Source organism: Hydractinia symbiolongicarpus, chromosome 7 (genome assembly GCF_029227915.1).
Source record: "Hydractinia symbiolongicarpus strain clone_291-10 chromosome 7, HSymV2.1, whole genome shotgun sequence".
In the NCBI taxonomy this organism is placed as follows: Eukaryota; Metazoa; Cnidaria; class Hydrozoa; order Anthoathecata; family Hydractiniidae; genus Hydractinia; species Hydractinia symbiolongicarpus.
The window spans coordinates 4,921,100-4,947,964 of record NC_079881.1 but is presented as its reverse complement, the minus strand read 5'-3'; the positions used below and the strand labels follow the sequence as shown (position 1 = coordinate 4,947,964).

Sequence of the window (26,865 nt, the reverse complement as noted above, 5' to 3'; positions counted from 1 at the left end):
ACGTATGTACTTTCATATTTTTAGGGAATCTCAAGAATGACTTAAATAGCATCAATGGATACAAATTTAGTACGTTTGATCGAGGAGATTATCGGAATAAGGCATCGCAATATGCGTTGGGTTTATGGTATGGTAGTACAACCTTGGTAAAAGCATCGTTTTTTAATGGCTACTGGTATTCAAAAACAGGGAGTAAAGACCACTTTACTGATGTTATTTTGAGGTTGAAAAAGAAAGTATAGACGACGAACACATTTTTGATACAAACGTTTCTGTACGTTTCGTACAGACCACGTGATTGTTACGTTTTATTTCTGCTCACTCCTAACGCTAGAATATTTTTGCTGACACGGCAAAACTATTAACGCACGATCGCAAAAGTAGAGAAGAGCAAATTCTGAATAACTCTTGTTAATTTCTCTACCTGTGTAAGTTTAACTTTTCGTGCACAGTGAAGACCAGTTTTTAACGTTGCTAAATATTTCTGAAGTTTTTGTTTTTTCTTCGAAGCTAAAGTGCAAATTACGTCACAGCTAATTATAAATTGATTGCATATTGTGAATCACCTACAACATACGATAAAAAAAAATCAACATATACAATAACAGAAAGAAACCCCTTTATTACCAATATTTTTCCTGGTACAAACCAGTTGAAAACATGAAAAACCATTGTGTAAAATTCCAAAAATGTTTCCAATACGGATTCAGACTTACCACATTGAGATGTCATCTACAAAACCAAATATCTCGGCGGAAAATACTTCAGCGAATACGAGGTACAAAATATAAACTCTTTAAAAAAATAAATTTAATCTTAGAATGAGAATTTCTTCTGCGTTTTATTGGAGGCAAGTATAAAGATATACATTAACTTCTTAAAGTAAGATTTTTTTTCTCTGTCAATATCACATTATATTAAAACTGTAAAAACCGCTTCTTAAATTAAGTTTATGTAAAATAAAGTGTATTCAAAAGATAAAAAAATAGGAAATTTCAAAAGAAATCAAAACAAAATGATTAAATTCAGAAATGTTGGCTATTTTCGACGACATCATGTCCTGCGAAAATTTTCGGTTGTTAATATACTCGATTCTTCGTAAAATGCTTGTGAAAATGTTTGTAAAAATGTTTGTGAAAATGTTTGTAATAAAAATATTTGTAAAAATGTTTGTAAAAAAGCTTGTAAAATGTTTGTAAAAATGTTTGTAAAAATGCTTGTAATATGCTTGTGAAAATGTTTGTGAAAGACTGTAAAAATTAGCGTGTAACAAGAATACAGATACTTCAAGTCAGCAAGCTTATTTTCAGACATAATTCTGAAAGAAAAAAAATGGACATTATTAACATTCTCCTAACAAGATTATGATCCACCCTAATTCATTTATTTATTTTCTGCTAAATATAAAACCTAACGTTACAAAAAGAAACAATACTGTAATATTGTAACGTCTGATTTAACCTTTTGGTTATAATTCGTGATTACAAACAGGATTAATGCAACATGTAACAGTTGTTTCTCATTTAATGGTTCATAAAAATAACATTACCAACTTGTAAAATAAAAAGGATAAATACCATACTTACAATGAAATTCATGTATTAATAAACCTTTATGACTATAAAACTATAATAATATATACACCAATTAACACATATTAACAAATCGGAATTTTAAGAAAAGGTTAAATGAAGTTGATGAGTTGGAAAACATGGGAGGCAGCCTGTATTGACCTTTAAACAAGAACATCCACTTGCGATAGTTTATTTACTAAAACTTTTTAAATCTTTAACTCTCGAAAGTTTACCCTTTTCTATTATCAACAATAAAGATCAGTTTCGGCATTATGAACGTATCTTTCACCTTTCACACAAAGATTTATTTAGACAAAACGTTTTCTGTATTTCATTTATTTTTTAACTTAATTTAAAGTGTAGAAAACGATATCCCAACAATTCGCAACATTTTACTGACAAATAATGAACATAACAAAGCAGTTGTCAAGAATCACGAATAGAAGACACTTCGAGAAAATAACGCATACAAAAAATATAAATTATAAAGCTAAAATAATAAAACTACAAATTTCAAGTAATTCTGGGTTAGCTTTCAATTGGAAATTTTTATTACCACTTTAATATTTAAAAAAAATCTTCAAGTTGTTTTTCTCCTAATCTTCGGTGCTAACGATAATGAATAGAGACATATCGAGTTCAAATTCCCTTTTCTGATCAAGTCGACACCAAGAAACCTTATATGGCAGAAACCATACGGGGGAGGTCTTTTCTTGTAGATTTCTATTGTTTACATGACTAAATTTTGACTTTATATTTGTTACCAGACTACTTGGCTATGCGCACTGCTTTATTGAGATTTTTTACCCCTAATATTTATCATCCTTAAGAAAACAGCCTGCTATACGTGAACAAATAAACATAAGTAGATTTCAAAGAATAATTTCTGTCATGATGTTTTGTATAATATCCTTGAATCAAAAGGATTCGTGTCATCTCAATCGCTTTTGTTGTAACGACTTCAAAAACTTTGTCTCTTCTTCAAAAAATTCATCGTCTTTCTCCTTCGCAGTTGACCATCTCCTTAATGCACGCTTAAATTCAAAATTATTCATAAGCAAGTCAGGAGGAGGGTTATTACTTAACGGATTGTTTGTATTATTAATAGACTTGCTTAGCTTAAAATCAGAAGACTGTAACGAATCCTGCGTGAAGTCCAACACGGTACTTGTAGGCGTAGAATTTACAATGTTGTTATTGTTATCTAATTGACGAGTAAACTGTTTTGGAGAAGCTTGGTAATAATCCACACCATGTGAAGGTTTCACGTAAGGAGAACTGAATTGAACCTGTCTGCTTTGATTGACAACATGACTATTTTGTGAAGTACCATGCATCGAAACTACGTCGATATGTCTTGATTTACATGGCGATGTGTATTCTAATAAAAGAAAGTAGGTATAGAATGTATTTAATTACATAATGAAATATGTACACCTTCATACCTTTTCGCGTAACAAATACGTCACTAGGAATCATTCTCAGTTATATGGGTGCAACCCAAAATTAGTCAAATGGAACCTTTCAACCCAAAAAAACTTCTCACCCCAATTCATAGACCATCAGAATGGTTAATTATTAGTTCAAATTACCCAGTTTACCCGTCCTTTTTTCCATCTTAAATGTCAAATACTTTTCATCAATTGTTTTGACTTTTATGATAATCAGTTACATATGCAAAAAATATATATAAAATAAAGCCATGAACATGTGTGGATGGGTATACCTCTAATTGTGTTAGACATCAATCCCTTGCAAGCATGACATCTATTCAGCTGTTTGTCTTGCTCAAATGTCCGTCTTTCCGATTCAAGCTGTTCTTTTTCCTGAACGCAAAACAGTATATAAACTCAAAATCCCGATTTTGTTATTAAAAAGTATTGATTTTAATTAAGTATCGAATCGACTATCGAATTTAATTAATAGGACAAAAAACGTACAAAGCCCACTAGACCAAAACACCAAAAAAATTCTCGTAGAAACTCAAAACTCTTTACTGGATTATATTCCTTGGTCAAATACCATTCCCAACAAAAAAACACTCCTTTCCGGTTAGGTATTAACACTTTTTTTAACGCTTACCTTCCACGAAAAAGCAAGTTAATTTCACATGAAAGAGCTTTAAAAGTTGTCTAGGAATTTGCACTTTTTTTAAAATTCTTGATTGGTTCTTAAGAATTTGAGTGGGTGTTATATTTAACAGTTTTAAGAAAGTATATACGGTTAAAAATTGGTCTTTCAGTTTAGAGTTTTAAACTTTTTACATAAATTTCAATTTTTATTTGCTATAATTATATTAATATTTATTTGATATAATTATTTTTAAGAACTGCAATTACATGTTTTACAGCTAGCTTATGACGTCATAATTTCGTATAATTAGCGCAACTTTCAAGACAAATATCTCAAAAACCAATAAAAATATTTCAAAAACATAAAAGGATTCGTCAATAACTTTCAAATATCTTTTATAGCGCAACTTGTTTTTTCGCAAAAGATAAGCCTTAAGAATAATAACATTATCCTGAGATAAACATCTTTGTAAGATTCTGCGTGGGTGGTTCGAAATCTCTTACGTATTGTGACTAAACTTTAAAAACATTGACCTTAGAGAGATACCTGTCTTAAAGCATTCTCCTGTGCTTGCAGTGCCATATCTGTCACTTCGAGCTGATTTTTCGCGTCAAAAAATTCTGCTTGTGTTACCTGAGCTTCTTCGAGCGCTCTTAAACCTTCGTCATGAACTTTCCTGGCTTCCTAGATGGTTAAAATCGAAAGTATAGCTTAGATTTATAACAAAACACAGCTAACAGACACACAAGTATTTAATAGAAATTTAACAAATCATAATTTCTTTCGAGGCATCCTGCGGATTCTAAAAACAGGATAACATAAAGGATTGGGAACTAGGGCTACAATGTTGTACATGTAATTCTCACGCGGTAAACACTACGAATCAATTTTAATTTAAGTTCTCCTGGCCTGAGTTTTAAGAACAGTGTTTCCTACTACGCTCCTCTCTTGCTTGTGTGACACATAGTTTAAACTTTTGTTTCTAGCGCTTTACGCACGTTTAGTTTGACATAAATATTTTAGCTATGGGAAACAGGCGATAATTATAAGAAAAAACACGACATTCTAACTCACCACAGCGAATTCATCAATTTCTTGCGACCTCTGCTGCACCTCTTTACCTGCCATATTCAATTTATCAAACTCCTCCTTCAATAACTTTTGCTGCTTCACGAATTCCTCTTTCTCCGCCAATAAGCTCGCCTCTTCTTGTTTTAATTTCGATAAACGTGTGTTAAACGCATTGGATTCGTGTTGGTAACGTGTCAAAGTGGCTTCGAGATCAGATTCGGCCTAATTATTACATGTAAATAAAGAGAATGTTTCAAGACACACAATACAATAAATAAACACAAAAATACCCTTCTTAGATGGTAAGCAGGACAGGAAAAGCTTCTAGCGGTAATCATAATGCCGTAGCGTTAACACAGTGGGGTTGTGAATTAGGTGCGTTGTTCACAATCATATACAAATGGTCCTGCAAAAAACGCTTAAGCTTCTATTTGAGCTACGGAGGCCTTACAACGAAAGAACTCTTAAAAAATGTGCACGGAAAACAAACGGATCAACAGGCTACCAATTAGTAAATACTTGTGCAGTTATAAGAATTTATGAAAAAACGCCAGTAAGTGCTGCGTAAAATAAGCATGGCGTAATAAAACTGATACCACTTTCAAATTTTCAATAATTTTTACACAGGGTATGTCAAATTTTTTTTAAAGAAGATAACATACAAGTGACGCTCGATGTAATACCCGTTATCTCGAGCTTTTTCGAATTTTTTTTTCGGTCCCTTCAGTCATTGCAATCTCTTTTAGGCAAAATTACGTTATGTTATCTTAAACTTTCGCTTCAAAATATTTTCCGGTCGCTTAAGCTCATTTCCCCATATTTTTCAAACAAAAACATTCGATTTTACAAAAAAAGTTTGATTAATACATAAAAAAGACTTTCGAATGTTTACAATTTAGAATCTTTGAAATCCGCCTCATTTCAAAAGTGGCTTAAAAGGGTAAGCTTGTGGTAAAATCGTTGGCTGAGAAATACAATACTATAAAAGAATTGCAGACAGGGTCGACAAATAAAGCTTTCGCAGAAAAAGTATGGGTATTTTGAGCATTAAAGGGCTTTATCCTTTATCTTGAATTTTCGTCGGTCCCCTGAGAGTTTAAGATACCGAGCGTTAGCTGTAGTTTCTTCATTTAAGATAAAATTAACTTTCATACTTGAGTAAAATATATAATTAAAATGGATGAAGTACTCGATGTGGATGAACCCACCTGCAAGGCAGACGATCGATCGTGGCGACTTTTCTCTAAAGTTTCTCTTTGCAGTTCTGTTAATTGTGCGCGTTCCTGAGCGATGTTTCTTCTCTCCTCGTAACATTCAGTAACTACGCGACGTTGCTCAGTAAGCATGTCTTCCCTCGCTTTCGTCAACTGTTGGCGTTCTCGCATCAACTGCTCCGTAGTGATGCGTCTTTCTTCTTCAAATGCCGCCTTAAAAAAGGTAAGATGTTAGTTAATCGAAATTGATATGTTTGAAATATACTTAAAATAATGAAACTTGTCTTTTGGTGATACAGCATGGCTAAAGGAAGAAAAAAATTGACTTAAGGATAAATTGCTATATGCTTTCTAGCTTTTTTAGGCTCTATAAGAGATTTTTCAATTTAGAGATGAAATCCGATGAAAGCAGTTTACTTTGTAATTTATATTGTGCATTTAGAAATAGCGCACGCTAGTGGGCTTACAAGAGCTGCAAAAAATAAAAATCGAACATATGTCCCAAGCAAAAGCGACAAGAATTCTAACTTTACAAAAGTCAATAAACCACACTGATAAAGTCACTACAATCAGTAATCAATCAACCTAAGCTAGTTGGGGCATTCACACATACAAGAATGAACAAATAAAAAACCTGCGTTGCTTTTAATCTGTTTTCATCTTGATTCAGCTTCCATTTATCTTGTTCAATCTGTCTTGTCTGTTCGCGCAGCTGAATTTCTAATTTCGACACTAGATTTTGCAGCCTCTCTCTTTCTGCGTCGTTGCTTACTTCTTGCTGTTGTAAACGCGTTTCGAGCTTTCGTAAGTATTCATCTTTACTTTTGAGCGTTTGCTCACGGTCCTCGAGTTTGGAATGATGTGTCGCATCTAGTTTGCTCTGTAGTTGACTCACCTGAAGAACAAGCGAAAAACGTTGGGTGTGTAAAAGAACTAGTGTTTCCGGACTTTATTCGAAGATTGCTTACGGTAAATGAAAATTATCTATTTACGATAAATCGTAACTTTCCACTTTTAGTACGGCACCGGACACAAGAAAGTTCAGTATAAACAAAAAAGTCCATGCAGTCATTACACCCACCTCATATGCGATTTTTGACTAACTGTTTTCATTGCAAATAATTTGTTTCGAGGAAATCATTTTTTAAAACATGCGCAAAATATGCTACTACAGTACACTTGTGTTAGGAAAGGACTCCAGATAAGTAGTACTTTCACTGATTGGGGTCACATTTATCGGTGCCTTGAACTTCCTTACTAAACCTAAGAAAAATACTTCCCTTAAGTAGGCCCGAATAAGTGGGACTTTTGTTAAGTGGGGCACCTTTTTATGCAAATATTTTGGAAAGCCTTAAATTGGTTGATGATGACAATAAAAACGAAGATGACTTTTAATCAAATGAAGATATTTTGGTTAAACAGAGACATCTTAAAAGTGCGTGACGCAATTCGTACCTTGATAAATAATTATATGACATCTGGATCAGACGAGCTACAAATACACCATTATTGTCAGAATCATTGAGGTCAACATAAAAAGTTGTGCAAACGAAAAGAAAAACTTTTTTGTTTAGTCTTAAACAGATGTTATATGTTGATATTTCATTTGGTTTTCCGTAACGGTTATAGTTTTTAGGCTTTTTTTTTCACTAAAGACACGCGGTCAATGAAAAATAGTCCTGTAGTTTTGTTGATTATATATTCTCCTTTATATTCTCCTTTAAAAAAGTTAATATAAGTAAAAAAATTAAGTCTTGTTTTTTTGAAAAAGTCTCATTTAAAGAAAGATATGGTTAAGTGAGACATTCTCTAAGTAAGACGAATTTACACGATCCCTTGAATGCCCCCCCCCCCCACCCCCTCACGCAAGTGTACTGTAGTAACGCATTAAAAAATTATTCAAAATACTTACCTCTCGAGTGGAGTTTTGCACCTCCGTGATAAGCGATTGCAACGATTTAGTATGTGAGAAGGCATTGACAGCAGCGGCTACTTCCTGTTCTTTCAACATTCGCATGTGTTCGATTTGTTCATCGTGCTCTTTTGTAAATTCTTCGAGACTCTAAAAAATATTTAGAGTACAATTTTTAATCTTCATTTAAAAACGTATACAATCGGAAGAACAACACCAGTATAATAAGGTACAGAACACATATCGTAACTCTCAGAAAATCTTAGTTAGCTGTATTCTTTGCAAAGGTTGAGAAGTTGTAATTTTTTTAGACAGGGAACAAGACGCTTGGAATTAGTGTGTACACAGTTGCTGCACCTTACCTTCTTATGCAGTTCTTTGACTCTTTCTAATTCTGATATTCGATTCTTCTCCAATAACTCGATTTTTTTCTTGAATCCAGCTACCAAATCTTCCTTTTCATTCCGCAACGATTGGATTTTCTCATCAACGTACGATTTAGTTAATTGGGCCTCCTCTTTCAACTGTTCCTCCCGACGTTGGTAGGACGCTTCAAGAAACCCCATTCTATTTCTAGAAAGGAGAGAGCGACAAGATGAGAAATGGAAAGATTAAAAATAGGTTAAAGGCTCAAGGTATTGTATTTTTATGGCACTCCTCCAACAAATAACCTAATTGTGGATTAAGACGAAGAGGATTCAAGATTCATCATGAACAACTTTTTTTGAAGGTTATTTTTGTCAACATTTTAAACAGATTTAAGCTGATAGATAACAGAATCAGCGAGAATAAAACTTAGTAGAACAACGATATGGGTTTTAAAACATAGCACCTAACTTTTTATCTGATAGGGGTGTTTTTGAACACTTCATATACAGGATGCAGTAAAACATTTAAGATGTTTAGAACACCCTCTTTTAGTGCCTAGGTTTTCTAGTCAAAGAAATATAGTTAACCACTGGAATTTCGACCAGACAAAGAAATATAGTTGTATTTATAAGAATTTCGACTAATACTGTTTCTCTTCATGACAAACAAACTTACTTATGAGAAATCTCCAAAGCATTCAGTTCATCTTTGTGACGTTGCTTCAAACTTTCCTGAGTCAGCAACAGTTGATCTCGTTCCAGCTCTAATTTGCGCACTTTACTTTCCATATCTCTTATACGAGAAGAGTAGTCAGTTGTGGAGGTGGATTTAACTTCCTCAATCTTTAAAACTTTATCTTGTAGTTCACGTAATTCGGATTCCAGGTACGACTTATCTCGCTCAAACTGCCGTTTTGTTGCATTGAATTCTTCTTGGTGTTGCTAAAAGAATATGTCAGAAACTTGTCCAAGTCACACTTGCGGGTGGTTAAATCAAAAACAAATGAAATCTTTACGTCATGGCTAGTCCAGCATGACTAGGGCAGCTAATCTAATATTAGTGAAATAACAGGTGTCTTCAACTGTTCACTTTTACTTCGACATCATAAAATTACATGATTTGTTAAATAAGGTGTTAGTTTTTTTTTGAGACAGGTGAAATAAGCTAAAACTTGAGTGTTATTTATGGAACTAATCTGCCAAAGTTACACTCATATTTTAAATTAGTTAAAATTGGTAGTTGGTCTATTCGTTCAACTAAATTAGACCAGCTAAATGTTACAACTAATCCGACAGTAATGTGGTCTATGTACCGAAGTCACATAGACTACTTAATTCATGACATTGACATTAAACTGCTTCTTAGCTTTAAATCATCTCAGTGTCAGTTCGGCTATTGCATTTACCTATATTTCTTCCACTAAGATTTTCCTGTAAAGATATTTTATAAATTTTGGTATATTATTTCTGTTCTTTCCACCATAGTATCTTTCAGTTTAATGAGGACGGAAACCTTTGTGTATTTAGAAACCACCTCACGGTATCACAGTAAAAGCGTAAATTGATAACAAATGTAAGAGACAACATATTTCAAAACCTAAGTTCAATACCTTCTCGATGTCTCTTTGCAATTCTTCTTTAATCAGTTGAATATTTTGAAGATCAGGAGTAAATAACTGTGAATTGATACTATTATGACTTGGCATCTGATAATGCAGGCTTTGCTGCATTGCCAACGCCTGCTGTAAAGAGATTGGATATGATGGGTGTGTCTGATCCGAAATTATTGGTCGAACATTCTCTGGTTGAGGTGTAACGATTGAATATGATGTGGATGAATTTAGTGGAAGGTTGACGGTATTGGTCAGAGGAGTAGATACCACCTGAGGATGGTTTTCATTAGTAACCTTGGCTTGTGAATTGAACGTACTGCTTACATTTGTACTCACTAAAGGTTCTCTGTCACGACTTTGAGACGTCTTTTTCTGTTTTAACAAGTTCACAAAATCATCCTCAACTTTTTTTTCCAAGTTTTGTTTATCCTTTATTGCACGAGCCGAATCATTGGATTCTACTTTTGTTGCATTGACGTGATCATTTGATTCTATTTGGTTCGTGTCTGTTGCATTTTCAGATTTCTTTGCCAATAATGAGGATGCAGTGGAAGTAGTCTGTCTTCTACCTGCCCTTGGCTTGTTTAAAGGAGTCTCCCATGGCAACGTAAGGCTAAAGTAGTATTTAATATTAAGATATGAGAATAAAAACTTGATTTTGTGTTTCACACAACTGTATCAGTAGCATATATATTATCAGAATGAAAAAAAAACAAATTTTTACCACTGTAGTCAATTTTAAAATACTGCTAATAAATAAACACACACTTTAGAATATTTGCTTATGCTTTAAAAAAAGTCTGGGTAAAAACCCTATTCATCCATCCTTAAATAAACGCCAAGATATATTGCCCCACGACTGTTTATTTGAGAATGATGTCCAGAACGGTAAAAAAAACTTGAGTTACTAATCGCCCTGATTAAAATTGGAAAATGTTCATCATTTTTGCTTGCACTCTCCAACCATTTAACTGGTCAAAACCCACTTAATAGATCAAAAGATATTTAACTGGTCAAAAACCATTAAATAGGTCAAAGACATCTAAATGGTCAAAAACCATTTAATCGGTCAAAGACATTTAATCAGTTAAAAATCATTTAATAAGTCAAAACCATTTAACTGGTCAAAACCATTTATTCGGTCAATACCATTAAGCAGAAACCATTAAAGACTTGTTATTACACAACCTCCTTGAATCTGGATATACAAAAATGTGTTCAATTAGATATTCTGACAGCCATCATAAGGAAGTGAACATATATTTCGAAGAAATCACTTACTCTATATCTGCAGATTTTGTTTTCTCTGTTTTGTTCGCACTGCCTAAAATCATTAAACACTACTGTTATTTCTGTAAAATTTGTTTGATAAAAATTGTAAATCTTGTAGCTGTGTCCTGTTTTATAACCCTGTAAGAACCTACTTGACTTGGCTTAACTATCGTTTTATATAGATCTACAAAGACTGGTGAGGCTAGAATGCCCTGAAACTATTATAAGTGCAGTAACTCTTGTAAATGAACAAACATTAACTTTAAAAATATAAAAATTAAACCTCACGTTTTATTTTATATATAATCAAAACAAAAATTCAAAATAAAATAGAGCATTCTTAGGCAAAATTTTACAAAAATCTTTCACATATAAGTCTCTGCCTGCAAAAGTTTCTACACTTACAATAAGCTAATGTCAAGCCAAATCGAAAATATGCTCAAGCTGACAAAACACGAATACTGATACTAACCTTCATTCTCATTAGTCTGATTTTTTCGTGGTGAAAACAGTTCACCTGAAGTACTGGACACCAATTGGTCAGTGAGATCTTCCCCAAGTCCGAGCCAATCATCTTTGCTTGATTGTCTAGTCACTTAATTTAAAAGACAGTTTAGTATGATACAATATAAGGGCTTACGTATTGATCTTATTTCTAAGAAGCCTTTCAAAAGAGTTTCTCTTTCCTAGTTGTATCAGCTCACCTTTGCAAAGACTGATACCCATTTAGTATCGTCATTCTCTTGACTTTTGTTTGAGTAATTTTTTAAATTACTTTATTAGAAATTTGAATTTAAAACAAAAAACTCACATTTTTTATTTGCTTTCGGCTGCTCTTTTTTATCCTTCCCATTCGTCTCCCCCTTCTTTTTCGCGTTTGAAAGCCATTCAGAACTACTTTCATCAAGAGAAGAGTCTAGCTCTACTCCCAGAATTTTGTTTCTATTTCGGCGAGTTTTCTTCTTTTCTGGTGCAGAAGATGGTCGAGTTGCACTGAAACTGTCATCCAGTTCTAGACCAAGGTCATCTGCAAAGCGAACAGATCGACTGTTTGGTGCAGTTGTAGGTCTATTGTTGCCACTACCTACAGATGGGGTGTATCCGCCAAACTGGAGTTCTTCTTGTTCGACTGTAATAAAATGCAAAAGTATGTTAGGGACAATAATTCAAAAAGTATCACATATTTGATCTGTATTTACTTCACTTGCATTAAGATTGCAAAAGAAAAAAAAATTACCCAGGCAGTCTGAATAAGTAAAAAATGTTTTAAAAATGTCAATGACCTTCTTTTTTTGTTTCAGTTTTCTTCACTTTACCAGACATTATTTGTTCCAGCATTGTAGGTTCTTTCTTGCTCTTTGTTGAAGAAGATGAACCAGAAAGAAGATTATCTAAAGCCGATGAAGCTTTATTTGCAGGAATATCATCCTTATCAAGTTTCTTTTTCACAACTTTTTTCTGTGGTAGACTCTCCTCGTCGCTCAACCCTAAATAGATTATTAAATAACCAGCTATAGGATTGGTCTGGCTTTACACAACAACAATTACTCATACCATATTTGTTGTGGTAAACAAAAAAACACAGTACCATATTCAAAAAAAATTTCGAAAACCACAATGTAGTAGAATAGACAACACAGTATCAACATGATTTGCGTGTCAGAGAGTACTGTTTATTTTATGTTTACTTTTCTAAGTTAGGTAATTGAGTTAATAAGTAACCAACTTCAGAATAGTGTTCAGACACACTTAATTGTCAATCTGTGAAAAAATGTGCTATTTAATATGATTCTTATCAAGTAGCCGGTACCTGGCAGTCCATCGCTATCTCCAAATATATCATCATTTGTCTTCTTTGATGGCTTCTGTTGGGATGATGATCTTCTTGGTGAGGCGTTCCCTGTAAAATTAAACAAATAGAGAAAATGAACAATGGGGACAAACCTGAAAGTAAATATTAAATTAGCATATAATAACAGGGTTTCTGCAATATTTTATACTTCTCATTTTGGAAAACCAATTTCACATTTTTTTGTCTGCCTTAGTCTATTTTTCCATATGCCCAACAGCTAGTTAATGTTAAAATAAGCCTAATGAAAAGACCAACAGTTAACTTCAGGTTCTGAAAATTTATTTAATTTTTAAACTTATTTTAACCGACAAAAATAAAATTTATATATAAACAACTACATTGTTTTAAAGCCACTCTCAAATGATCATATTTTATATGACGTATATGATCATATAAATACCTGTTATATACAATGCTCTTACACAATCATATTTCTACATATTACCTTTCAGCATTGATAACACATTATAAACTGTTGATTCAATTTGTTGATCTAAGCATGTGCAAAGATAATGAAAAAAATGGTTGTATATATATATACGAAAAAAAAAACATGTTGTAACTTAAAAATATGATTGTGCAAACCTCTGTGTGATTGTACATTATAGGAGTATCTTACACGATTAAATTTACACATGACAACACAGTATATACATGACATACAAATTATGAGCATACAGGAGTGGCTTAAAGTATTAAACCTGAATTTCTAACCTTTTGGTTGACTGATCTCATCAATTTTAGGTGGAGAAGGTTCTACAGACACTTTACGTCGTGATTTATGCCTACTTTGTTTTTCCACAGAATGACGTGGTGATATGTCATTTTCGCTCCCCGTATCATCAAAGCTACTGCGCCTTACATCTTGTTTTCCTCCTTTCGCGTTGGATGTGAGGAATGGATCGTCATGGATGTCTATAGCTAAAAGAACATGTGTTTTACGTCAAAAATTTGAACAACAGGCAAGACTATTCTGAAACTATTTTAGTTTCTAATACTTTAGACATAATAATTCACTTTTGGACAAAAGGACTTAACGTCACAGACATCTCCACTTGAATTGCTTTAGCATAACAATTATAAGAAAAACTAAAATAGAAAATATATGCAGAAAAGCACTCGATTGTCTAATGCAGTAACAACAACGATAACAGAGAAAGAAAAAACAATACATCTTTCTTACTGGGAGATCTGTAAGGTTCTTTATCATCAGTGTCTCCTTGTTTTGGTTCAATTCTCATTTTGTCACCAGACAGTCTGCGGCTAAGTGGCTTCTTGTGAGGCGTTGTTTTTTTCTTAGAGATACTAAAATCTTCATCTTCTGATAAACCTAAGCCAGCTAGTGGGTCATCTGGATTGTAAGCTGTGTAACAAAAGAAACAAAACCTTGATTAACGCAAAATAAACTATAATATATGACATAGGAAAAGTCCATGAATGGACCTAGTAACATAAGAAAATTCTCAGATCGCAAATCAATAGCAGCAAATTAACTAAACTTAAAAATTAATGGGTAACAAGACTAGAGAGTTCACAGTACAGTGAAAAGGAAACTAATGTCATTGTTGGATACAAAAAATTGTAGAAAAAGTACATCCTGGCAATTGTCCTGCCTCTTATGAAAACACCCACTTAGTATTCTAGAAAAGCCTGTTTACTATTTCCAGGCCTCTGATAGTAATTTCCAGGATAAATAAACACCTTTTTTTCCTGCTTTGGTAATCATTGCTATTTTAAGCACAGTAACGTTAAGCAAGAACATGGAGCTCAATAGTATCCATTGATGTGAATCAAATACTATAAGAAAGGAAAACTAGGTCCTAAAAAAGAACATACAAGGTTCAACTGATTTTTTCCGTTTAGGACTGGATTGCTTGGGATCTAAATTAATTAGATAAGTTAAGTTTCAAATCAACACATAATAAAGAATAAAAATGAAATTAGGGATTTGAAAACGAGCAAATTTACAAACAATTGAAAATTAAAAAAAATTCAATCCACATAACCTATTAAAACTAATTAAAGATCCAAAGACCTTGGACAATGTTTTAGCAAGGGTAAAAACTCTTTACTCTTTCCTATAAACAAGCCTCACATTAAGCGAGGCTTGTTTATAGGAATCATATAGAAATTGTCTGTTAGTGCAATTGCTTAATGGCACTAACTCAATATACTACAAATATTTGGAACATGTGCAAAAAAGAAGAAAATTAATAATATAAATATAATATAAAGAATATAAATTACCAGCTTTTTTCTTAACGATTTTTTTCGGACCACCTAATCCTGCAAAAAGGTCATCATCCAAATCATCCAAGTCCTACATGAAGAAATATAGCATAAATAATAGAAAAACTAGTGAAATGGCATATGGAAAAATCCATGTTATATAAGAGAGCTCTAGTCTGTTCATGTGCAAATATATTTCCTTTCTATATTCTTTCTCATTAACCCGTCTATTCCGATATAAGATGAAAGCCAATACGAAAAATTTAAGACAGCACTACCATCTTACCCCAATATTGTCAACAATTCTTTTTGCAGCATCATCGGATAATTCTTCGTCCTAGGAAAAGTAGTAAAGTATTACAATTCACTTCACTAAACACTAAACATAACTGAATGGATGAATTCAAAACAAGCTCTTATGAAAACAAATAGACCCAACATAGTAAGTTTCTCAGATCTTAAATATCAAAGTGCAGAAATGTGTGCAATATTGAAAGATAGCTATAGTTTAGCACTCAACAACTTGTTCTGGCATATCTGAAGTTACTCCATTGAACAAGTTTTTTAAAAATACACCTTGTTTCTGTGAAATGTTACGTTGTTATTACATAATTGTTTGATTTACCTCAGAAAAATTGTCTATAATCTCGTTACCCCCTATACTCTTCAAATTTTTGTAGAATTCTGCATCACTTGCACTAAAAAAGAGATAATCATGTAACTTGTGTCACATTACACTAGTTGTTGGCCTGGGGAATAATCTACAGGAAATCTCCTCTCTTATACCACATTGCTCTCCATCCTCAGCACATAGTAGAGAAGCCAATCAAATCTCTAGCATGCCACCTTGTTTTGCATTACAAATAGATAGAATATGACTTTTATAAAAAAAAAGTTGAAAGCTCCAGTGTAACCAGATGGGTAATAAATCATCATAAAAGTTCCAAAATTAATTGTGGGGAAAGAGGTGTGTACCCCCTACCCGCAACAAAACAATTTGCAAATCATAAGAATAATTACCCTGATCAGAACTCTTATTATGACGGGTCAGTATAATCAGTGTAATTAAACTGAAGTAGAGACACTGTGCGCATTAAAAACATAGTTCTTAGAAGTGAGCAAAATACGAGAAACATAGTTAACCCACTGCAATACATGCAGAAACATTTGAAGTACAGTATAAAGTAATCTGATATTGTTGTGCCAAGTAAAATAAAAACAAAGAATGAGAAGTGTTTAGTGTACAGATTCAGAACTTTCAAACAGGAGTCTTATTAAAAATCTGATTATTATTTATAGCGTAAATGTTTGCCCAGCTTTTCTGAAATTTATTCAAGAATTTTAAAATCGTAAAATTTGTTTTTCTTCCTTGTTTTCTTAAAAACTACAATTTTTCTTGGTAACTAATCAGCCTAAAATCAAGATCAATTAGAGCGATTGAAAGCTCATAGGGCAAAGGCAATTTAATTATTTGTTCTATGGGCCTGATCCACCCTAGTAAAAAATAATACAGATTTAAAGTTAAAGAGAAATAATGCAAAGAAAATGAAAATTTAAAATGGTATCTTTCCACTTTCGTCTCCTTTAGCTTTCTTTTGTTTAGGATTCCACACGCAAAACCCTGATTAAAAGATGTTTCTTCCCGTGTGTCATGGTAACATGAGTACAATAGTTTTTTTATGTGTGTCAAACTATATTTTCTCTATAATTGTTTTCATTTTGCAGACCAAAAGAATTTTTTATTATCTTTATTGCCTGTAGAACAACTAATTAAATTGCCTTTATCTAATAGCCTGCTTGCATAACATGTAAAGAAAAATACAAATAAATGATGTAAACTCACTCTGAAGTTAATTTTACTGGTTTCGCTGCTGATTTGGTATTAACCTGAAATTTCAAAATAAAAAAAAATATCAAATGCTTTGTGCAAACATATACAGGCTAGAATACTCTATATAAATTGGAAAGAGATGGCTGTTTAGTTGAGCCGATAAGAAATGCATTAGGTTAAATTCAATGGAAAAGTTGTGTGGAAAAGTTTGAGTTGAACATTATGTTTAACATGTTCCACAAAATATAGTAACTCACTGGTTTAGAAGCAGGAGGTTTTTTCCCAGTATCTATAATAAAAAAGAATGAAAACTGTTTACGTCAAAGTTCTGTTTAATGTTGATAATTATAACCATTATAAAATATGGATTGGTTAGTTCTATTTGCGGATTCGCCACAGTGGAATGATCTTCATGGGTCCAAACTGGTCAAATCTTGTTTCGATATGAAGTTCAATGAGTGAAAATGATATTAATAATTTAATTAAAATATAAACACTGTTGTTCTGAAAAGGAAGTTATGTACTAAAGCAATTCAATATAGTTTATTCTGCAGCTATATAAATCTAGATTCATAAAGAACATGTAGAACCCTTAAATGAAAAGCATCTGTGTACACTTATATTAAACTATATTTAATTAGATTCTGATTTGGTTAAACATTTCGAAGAATGTTCAAAATCAGATACAAAATGAAAAGATATAAAATAAAAATGTCTTAAACAATAGAAACATAGAATAAAAAATGAATAAACTATAAAACCTGTGTCACTTTCAAGCAGATCATCCAGCACATTGTCAATAGAGCTTCTGGATTGTCGGCCTACAATTGTAGAAAAATCGAAATAGAAAAATCAAAACAACCTTCACTTCACAAACACTTTATACAAGAACAGTGGATGGTGTATCATGGTACAGGCACATTAAAGAATAAAAAAGGAAACATGGTTTGACAATGGATTCATAGCAATGCATTGTCTCATTCTTTTACAAAACTCTTTTTCTTTAATAAATGTAAATAGCTAACATTTTTTTATTATTTTCAAAACTTAAGAAGTTGTTTGTGACAATATTAAGACTATTTTTGAAATTTTGTTTGCTGTAACGTGAGTGACACAGGGGAACTTGCTCCGCTATTTAAAATCATAACATAATGTTGTTTTTGTATTTTATTCTATTTTTCTATTTTTGTTTTTGTTTTACCTGTTGCCTCTATTGTGTAGAACTTAAAATACTGATCAAATAATTTATAGAATCTTATGCTTTTGGCAAACGGCTACGGAGATATTACGGCTTGAAGTTTTTTTAGATGATATATATCATCAATATGTTGGTTATAAAAGGGGATCTATTGAGTTTTATGGAATTGTTCCTAGTTGCCCATGCAGGATATAACATTATTGAAGATAATGTTATTAGACTTCAAAATGCAATGCAATGGCTTCACTAAATATATTTAACTTATTGGCACCAAACTAATGTAATGGAGCTTATTGGTCAGCTAACAAATGGGAAACAAGGACATCTTCATTGCAAAATTCAGACAGGCAAAAAGACACAGTTAGTGTATTATTGTAGTAGCTAGTCATTGCCCCGTGAAAAACCACAGGGATTTGCTGTCACAGCAAAAGTCAATAAGAAATATTTTTATGAAATTTCCCAGTTTTGTACTTCGAGCTGATGATTTGAAATTTTCTGTTATTTATTTTCTATTTTTTTTTTGCTCTAGAATTATTTGTTTTGCTTTTCCTCCTCATATTGTGTTTTAAAAAATAGGGAGCAATTTTAAGTTACTGCAATTTTAAGCTAATCTTCCATACCCATGTCTGCTCCTTCAGGCCTTGCCACATCTTAATTAACAGGGAATCAAATGTTTAAGTTCACACACACAATCAAACTTAGGGGAGAGAAAAAAAAATGGTCATCTTGAACTGTAAAAAAACAAATTGAACAACAAATTAAACCTTAATTTATTGCTCACCTCAATAGTGTATTTCCATTCTATAACATAAAAACTCACACATTTAACAGAACAAAGCTTTTAATAACCCTTTAAAAGCAGACCATGAAATTCATGGAAATTGTTTAGCGACAGTGAAGTTCTTACTAAGAAAACTTTAAAGCTGAAGCAAATTAATTTTTACCACATTAGAAAAGACATAATTAATACAATTAAAAAGTAACTAGACAAGAATTTTTTTTCATTGAAATTTTGCGAAACTGATTTGTTTAGAAAAATATAAAACAAATATTCGATAACAAATTTAATTACTACTCTAGAAAAACGACTTGGGATACGAGCCAGCACTGTGGGAAACCACTACATCTAAGTGCAATGCGCTAAACACTGAGATTTTGCAATAGAGCAAATTTGTGAACAGTTAACATTTAATACCTACGTTACATATTAAAAGTAACATAGAAAAATTTTCGCATCTGCTACAAAAGTTTGCCCTATTTACATAAAAAAAGATTTTGCTATTCGGTTTTATTGTTTGATCAAGTGTCTGTATGAACAGTAGCTTTGGCGCAAAATTTACAGTAAAGGTTGATACTCAAAATTTTAGCTATATCAATATATCAAGCCTGAATTGATTGCAAATGGTATTGCTTAAGGATGAACTCAAATTCTTAAAAATTTATCTAATATTGCTTGATATTGCTCCTCGCAAATGTATCAAACTATTTGTGTACTTTTATTACAAATAATATTAAACAATTTGTTTTAATCACTTCCAATTTAAATTAAGATATTGTTTGTATTTTAAGAAGACGTGCTACTTATGCACACAGCGCTCCTCATTTTGCTTTTTCTTGCGGCTACCTATCTTGACTGTAAAAAACATTTACAAATTTCAATGCACCAAAAGCAATAATATTTGATAAATTGATGTGATAAAATGTGTTAAAATGCCTTCTATTTTTGCCAACACATTAGGTCTTTGTTGATGTTAATACATTAGTTTAAAGTCAATAACATAATTACAATTAGTGAAGCCATTGCATTGCAAAAGATTAGGCTAAATAACTTGGATGTGTAGAAATTTAAAAAATAGATTCTGCAACACAATGGAATCACCAAAAATAGAATCTTCCATGCAATGAAATCACTAAAAATAGAATCTGCAATGCAATGAATTCACCAAATATAGAATCTTCAATGCAATTAATCACCAAAAATAGATTCTGAAATTCAATGTTATCACAAAGAAAAGAATCTGCAATGCAATAAAATCACCAAAAAAAGATTCTGGAATTCAATGTAATCACCAAAAATGGAATAAGCAATGGATCACTCAAAATAGAATATGAGATGGAATTAAATCACCAAAAATAGAATCTAGAATGCAATGAAACCGGCAGAAAAAAATGCAATAAAAATATTTTTTTACAATATGTATGTAGAATATAGTCAACTTTAAATGCCTTAAATACAGAAAATTACAACTTCCCCCACCCCGGGAAAATCCACTTTTAACAATCATAATGGGCTTTCACTGATTTTGTATCCTATCTTTTTCTTAAGTTTTATTTGTTTATTAGAGAAAGGATGTTTTGATGTGCTGTAAAAGCGCAAACTTGGCAATCTTAAACTGCAAATTTTACCTACATTTGCACTTTGTATCAATTTTCAGATATCAATTTTTTTTTTCCAATTTCTCTAATGTTTCCATGGTGCACGTTTATCTGTCAAGAGACATTTTAATAAGAAAATCTTTAAAAAAGTCGAATTTTACTAAATTTTAACATTTTTTCAGCCTAATTTAGTTTATTTCCAGTGTTTTATGAAGTAAACCAAGATACTTATGGGACCTGATACTTTTATAGACTTTCAAATAAACAAGGCTGGAAATGCTTTTTTTTTATTTCTAGCATTTTTAACTTCTCCTAGTTGTCAAATGTAAATGTTGTAAAAGTTGGATCTGCATTATTTTAATACAACTGTTTGAGTTTTATAGGAACATCTGGAAGACAGGTCATTTAACAAACCCTAAAACTGATTTTAGATACCCTAAAATTACTCCTGGCATCATTTTAGGGAATTTTCTGCTCTTGCTTAAGCATTCATATAGCCATAAACGCTGGTAGAAAAAAGACATCAAGCTGAAATTTTCAGAATGTACTTACTCATGAAAGTGATCAAATGGTGTATATTTGAAATAATTTTGAGGACTTTTATTTTCAACCATTGGTGATATAGGCTGGGATGTCCCCAGTGTTATCTACTGTGTTAGTAACTAGGGACAACTTGGGACCAAAATGGGACTAACTTTCTAAAAGTTTGTCAACCCACACGTTCCAGAATGGGCAATTGGATGACATCATTATATAATCTTTAAACCTCAATATCTTTGTAACCATTCATCAAAGGATAAAATGTTAAACATTTTCTTGAGCAGTGTTTAAAGACGTGAATAGAGGCAACAGGTTAGTGAGACATAATTTCTGAAAGAAAATTTTTGTATATGGAAGGGTTTATGCTGACGTCATGAGTATTCAAATAATGGAAATTTTTATTTCGACTTTCACCTATTCTTCGATGTACTTTCTCTGCAAAAAATAATCAGCAAAATTTTTATCTTTATAAATTAAAGTATGAATCAACTTACCTTTTCTGGATGACATCTTTCACCATTATTTCAGAGATATTTCTGGAATAAGAAATACAAGCAATTGACTATGTTGAATATATTTGTTAGTTTGATTGATTTGGAATTCTAAAGTTGCTTTGATTTTAATGGATGTTTTCTCTGTAGTTCAAAGAAAAATGTTTGTGTTACAGTCAGGATCACCAGCAAAGATACATGTTTATGAGTACCATTAATTTACTCCAAAGCACATTGTACGCATAATTAAAATCAATTACTTGTTTTAGTTACACATACTCTTTATCATAATTAGTTACTAATGAGTGTACCTTATGTAAGTAGTTTTTTAAAGTTACAACAAAGATCCAAACAAAATGCCAATTGTATTAAAAAGACAATTCGATAAAAACCTTCAGCTGCTTGAAGATTACAAAATCCTTATGGCTGAACGAGTGATATTGATCATCCTCAAAAACTTGTCAAAATAAGGGTGTTTTTTATTGTAGCATGGTACTTCCTTTAACAAGTCTTTGTTGACTGGTCCCGGTCTTACAAATTAACTTGTGGATTTATATATAAAATTGAGAGAAGAAAATTAAATTTAGAAGATGTTTTATCAGGTCAGAGTGTTTGACGAAGAGCAACATTACCTGCGTTATATGTAATGAAGCTACAGTGATTAGAAAAATCTCTTAATACACTACATGTGTCCCCAACCGCTTTGTGACCTTTTTTTCTTATGCCTTAAGCTGACGGTAATAACCCAGTTTATGCAATCAACTGACTCGAAATAATCTCCTAAAGAACGACTGCCACACCATGACGAACTAGTTCTCCAACATTGCTAAATTCAAAAAGCTTTAATGAAGGCCCTACAAACACACATCTTAACACGCACTTGAGAAAACTGCTCAATAACAATAAAAAAACGAAGGAGATTTACCAAATAATCGGCTCTAAAACACAAAAAAATTCCATGGCCTGTCGAAACTTTCCAAAAGATTTGATCGTGTTCTACCATTCAGACCAATCATCAATACAATTTGAACAACTTATTACAATGTTGGCAAGTAAATAAAAATTATACTCAAACCGCTGACTCACAACAAACATTTACTGAAAGATATATCGATAAAACCCTCACAAGTTACTTGTTAATGATGGGCTGACCTTCATTTCTTTGGATGTGGTATCCTATGTATATACTGCTTAAACAAGCAGTCAAAATCATTCTAGATTATGTTATCAACAAGCCTGGTCAAGAACAACTTTTCCAAGTGATTTTTAAAGAAACTAATTTCGCATACATCAGTTTTACAATCATTCAACAATTTTGACTCAATTCTGCAATTAATTATGGACACTTTTGAAAACACCACTCAACATTTTCTCAACCTGCAAATCTGTTCAGACGGGTTGGTACTATTTCCAAAAGAGACATACATTGGCCAGTATATCAACTTAACTCCATCATCATTTGGAAATAGAGAACTGCATGGATCTGGTTGCTTCTTGCTCAAACTAAACTTGCTGCAGAAATATTAATGATAAAAAAATTTGCTTCTTCACACAGCTACCCAAAGAACATTGTCATCACTATTTTCATATATTTAAAAAACACCTAATGTTAACAACAATCCTGGCATTTAAAAGTATTCATCAATCAATATAGAGAGCGGCTAATTAAAAGTTGTAACAAGAAGCTATACTCTGATGTACTAGGTAAAATTCATTATGATATTCTGTGGAACTTGAAAGATCATCTAAAACACCTTAGCAAATCAGGCATCATCTACGAATCTCCATGCATATTGTGAAATAAGTTTTTCCCTGTTTGACCACTACTACGTTCCCGAATAAGGAAAATCTGCATCTATCTGAGTTTGCTAAGCTATTTTAACCAGGGGCAGAAATTTTAACTGTGCAATTGCACAGGGGCATCAAAATTAACCATGCAATTACATGCTTACACCTTATGAAGTTAACTGTGCAATAAGAAGGATTTTCCAGACTGACTAATAGTTTTTAAAATATATATAATTTGTTTTCTTCCTGACCTGAATATAATTTTCAATCACTGGTAATGAATGCATTTTAGATACAACTAAGATATTTATTATAATTTAAGTACTATGACAAGGTTCCAACTTCTATTCCACTTTTCAGAACTTCTATTCCATTTTTCGGAACTACTATTCAATTGTTCGGAACTTCTATACATTTTTTTCCAAACTTTTATTCAACTGTTTTTGGAACTTCTATTCAAACTTTTTAGAAGCTTTCATTTAGATTTTTTTTCAGAACTCCTGTTTAACTTTTTATATAAACTGCTGTTCACATTTTTCTAGTAAAGAGGAACTTCCACTCGACTTTTTTCTCTTCAAAATTTACGGACATCATTGCTTATTTGTGCCGTAAACATGGATCTTTTAACAACTTATTTCAAGCAGGGTCTGTCTTATTCTGAAATAAGAGAAATGTTGCACAGTAAGGACGGTGTGAATATCAGTTTATCAACATTGAAAAGACGCTTACGGAGCAGTGGACAACGACGAAGGGCTGTTTAAGGAGTACGCTCCTATGAGAACCAAATTGAGGAAGCCTGAAGGAGCTTCATGGTAGTGGTTCTAACAAAACGCAGATTACATCGTCAAAAATATGTATCTCAAGGCCCAAGGCCATGATAAATTGAAGCCTTTTGGCTTTTCTATTCATGGGGCTATAGACGGTTTTTCGCAAAAACTTATATGGCTCGAGGTTGGGCCTTCTAACAAATTACCCGAAGTTGTGGCAAATTTTATCTTGATGCAGTGAGAAAAACTAAAGGTGTACCAAGATTTATAAAGGCCGATAATGGTACTGAACACTGAACACCCAGGCATTAATGCATATCTACCTTTTTCTTTATAAATGTTTCCATCAACTCTGATCACAATTTCAAACGATTTATTGAAATGTGATGACATTTTGGTCAAGTATCAGCATAGGTAGTTTCTCAAGTGCTGGGAAAAACAGATACAGAAGTGTCAGTAGCTTGTGCTTGTGTAGTAATAACACCACTCATTTCTTGAAGTAAAGGCATTGACTCTACTGTTGCTGCAACGAGGAGGGGCTGGTTGCTGTTCATTCAGTTGACTGAAAAAGTTATCATTGTTTGTAAAGTCTGCAACACTGGATACATTATACTCTGCATCTTGCATACACCGTAAGCAATCCGCACCAGGTATGTATACATGCACAGACCAACAAATAAGTCGTTTAGCAGCAGCAGGTACTGGTACTTTTTGCTCTTGGCAATGTGATGTTGGCAATGTTGGCAAGTGAATAGAACAGCCCCCTCTTCTTCATCTGTAATAGTGACCACATCATACGTACTTTCACCATTTCATATTTCTCCATGTAGGGGTCCAAGCGTGATTATATCTGGAATTTTTTCGTCTTCATGGTATATTTATTGCTCTTTGAATTATTTTGTTTTTTCAAAGTTTTTGCACATCTGATTTTTGAAATCAAACCACTTAGTGTCTCCTGTTGTAGCTGATTTTGTTGCTGCAACAGTGGTTGAAGTTGTGCTGGTTGTAACAAGCATTTTAAACTCCTCCTTATGATATCTCTAATCACATTCTCCATAGTGTTCTTAACTGGCTCCCTTGTGGTGAATACAAAACAAATCGAAATTGCTAATATCACGTTAACGAGAAGTTCACAAATTTTTTTTAATAGAAGTTCAGGACGCTTTTTGAATAGAAATTTGAGTTTCTTTTTTTGAATAGAAGTTTGAGATTTTTTTTGAATGGAAGTTTCAGAATTTTTTTTAAATAGAAGTTCGAGATTTTTCCGGAATAGAAAAGGAATTAGTGATAGTAGTAATAGTAACAATTTATTCATCAATAGACAAAAAGTACATGATTTTATAGAAAAATGATTTTATAAGTATTGTTGTAAATAAGTCTATTGAAAGGAGATCACCACAAAGCAAAATAGCTTAAATGAAAGTGGTGACCACCTAAGAAACGGGACATCACAAATAGGACAAAGTACAAAGACAGGACTGGGACTAATACAAAACACAAAGGTAGGGGTTTATGTAGAAAAGTCTAGTCAAATAGTAATTTACCAAGAAAAATCAAAGCACAAACCATGATGCCAAAAACCTAGGCCTATGCAGGTTTTTTCGGGCGAATACTTGAATTTTTTCAAAACGCCAAACTCACCCGAGAACGCCCGCACTTTTTACAGTGTATGCGGCTTATCAGCACCCTTGTTCCAAAAAAGTTGAATAGCAGTTCCGAAAAGTTGAATAAAAGTTTGACGCTTTAGTGTTATTGTACTTAAGTTATAATAAAAAAGGATCGACAGTTAGGGACAACTGCAAATTAGACTATTCCGCCTAAATAGGCTATGATAGACAAATTAGGCGAAATTTATCTCCTAACTAGACTATCAACATTAAATTTGCTTATTACAGCCTTCTGGTCCGTGGTCGCACCGATCTTTAGGGTTAAAAATGATCTAACAAACCTCCCTCGGATGTAGAAGTATTATTTTTTGTAAATGTTATGGTGCGTTTTAAAGATTTTCTTTTAGTTTGTTTTGCCGCTAATCCGCACGCGCACAACGTTTTTTTAAATAGACTATTTTGATTATAGACAAAATAAGCTATTTGGACAATCTCGCGCCCGTACCTTGTTCTAGTCGATTGGAAATGAGTTTGGTTGGTTGGCACGTTTGCATGTATAACTTTTATATCCGCCATGCAAATTCTATGAAATTTGACCTAAGCAAATATCACAGGAAAAATAGTAGCGCGACCAACAAAGATTGCAAAGATATCGTCGATTAAAATTTTTCATCTCCTAAATAGACTATTCTCTCCAAGTTAAGCTATTAAAAATCTCCTAATTTAGCTACTAGCTTATTTAGGAGAAATAGTCTAATTTGCAGTTGTCCCTGACTGATAGAGCCCTTGCTTCGTGATGCAAGTATAATTTTACGGTAGCTAGAGATCTTTTATTTGCTTTAAATTTCCATGCTACCACGACACCAGTGTGTACAACAATGATAATTTTTAACTTGCAAACGCAGAGAATCTGTCCCTACTCCTTGATATTTATTAATCTAAATTACTTAAATTAAAAGCATATATAGCGATAGCTACCTCGATAAATCTCTGCAATTCGTTTTGAAAACAAATCTCACCACACCACAGCTGCCTCTGCCATTCTTGTAAACAACAACCAATATCTTATTTGTAAAAACGTTTTCAATT

At 32.6% G+C, this 26,865-nt stretch overlaps 1 protein-coding gene across 2 annotated transcripts; it reads right to left on the bottom strand.

Annotated features, from left to right (window-relative positions):
* Positions 1-1,506: 1,506 nt before the first annotated feature.
* On the bottom strand, positions 1,507-26,850 carry LOC130648705 (fas-binding factor 1-like). 2 transcript variants are annotated; one of them, XM_057454771.1, is made up of 26 exons: positions 26,755-26,850; positions 21,618-21,659; positions 17,771-17,830; positions 17,267-17,298; positions 17,022-17,065; positions 15,804-15,876; positions 15,465-15,515; positions 15,197-15,269; positions 14,786-14,830; positions 14,133-14,312; positions 13,664-13,870; positions 12,908-12,997; positions 12,381-12,584; positions 11,909-12,226; positions 11,570-11,692; positions 11,107-11,149; positions 9,823-10,438; positions 8,889-9,154; positions 8,207-8,417; positions 7,845-7,994; positions 6,567-6,827; positions 5,927-6,145; positions 4,722-4,940; positions 4,194-4,331; positions 3,301-3,400; positions 1,507-2,955 (listed from the first exon to the last, which is right to left on the bottom strand). In XM_057454771.1, exons 2-26 carry the CDS (start codon positions 21,631-21,633, stop codon positions 2,507-2,509), a joined length of 4,188 nt encoding a protein of 1,395 aa, XP_057310754.1. In that variant the 5' UTR covers positions 21,634-21,659; positions 26,755-26,850; the 3' UTR covers positions 1,507-2,506. The 2 variants fall into 2 exon arrangements, with proteins under 2 accessions (XP_057310754.1, XP_057310755.1); XM_057454772.1 differs by lacking the exon at positions 14,786-14,830.
* Positions 26,851-26,865: the final 15 nt, after the last annotated feature.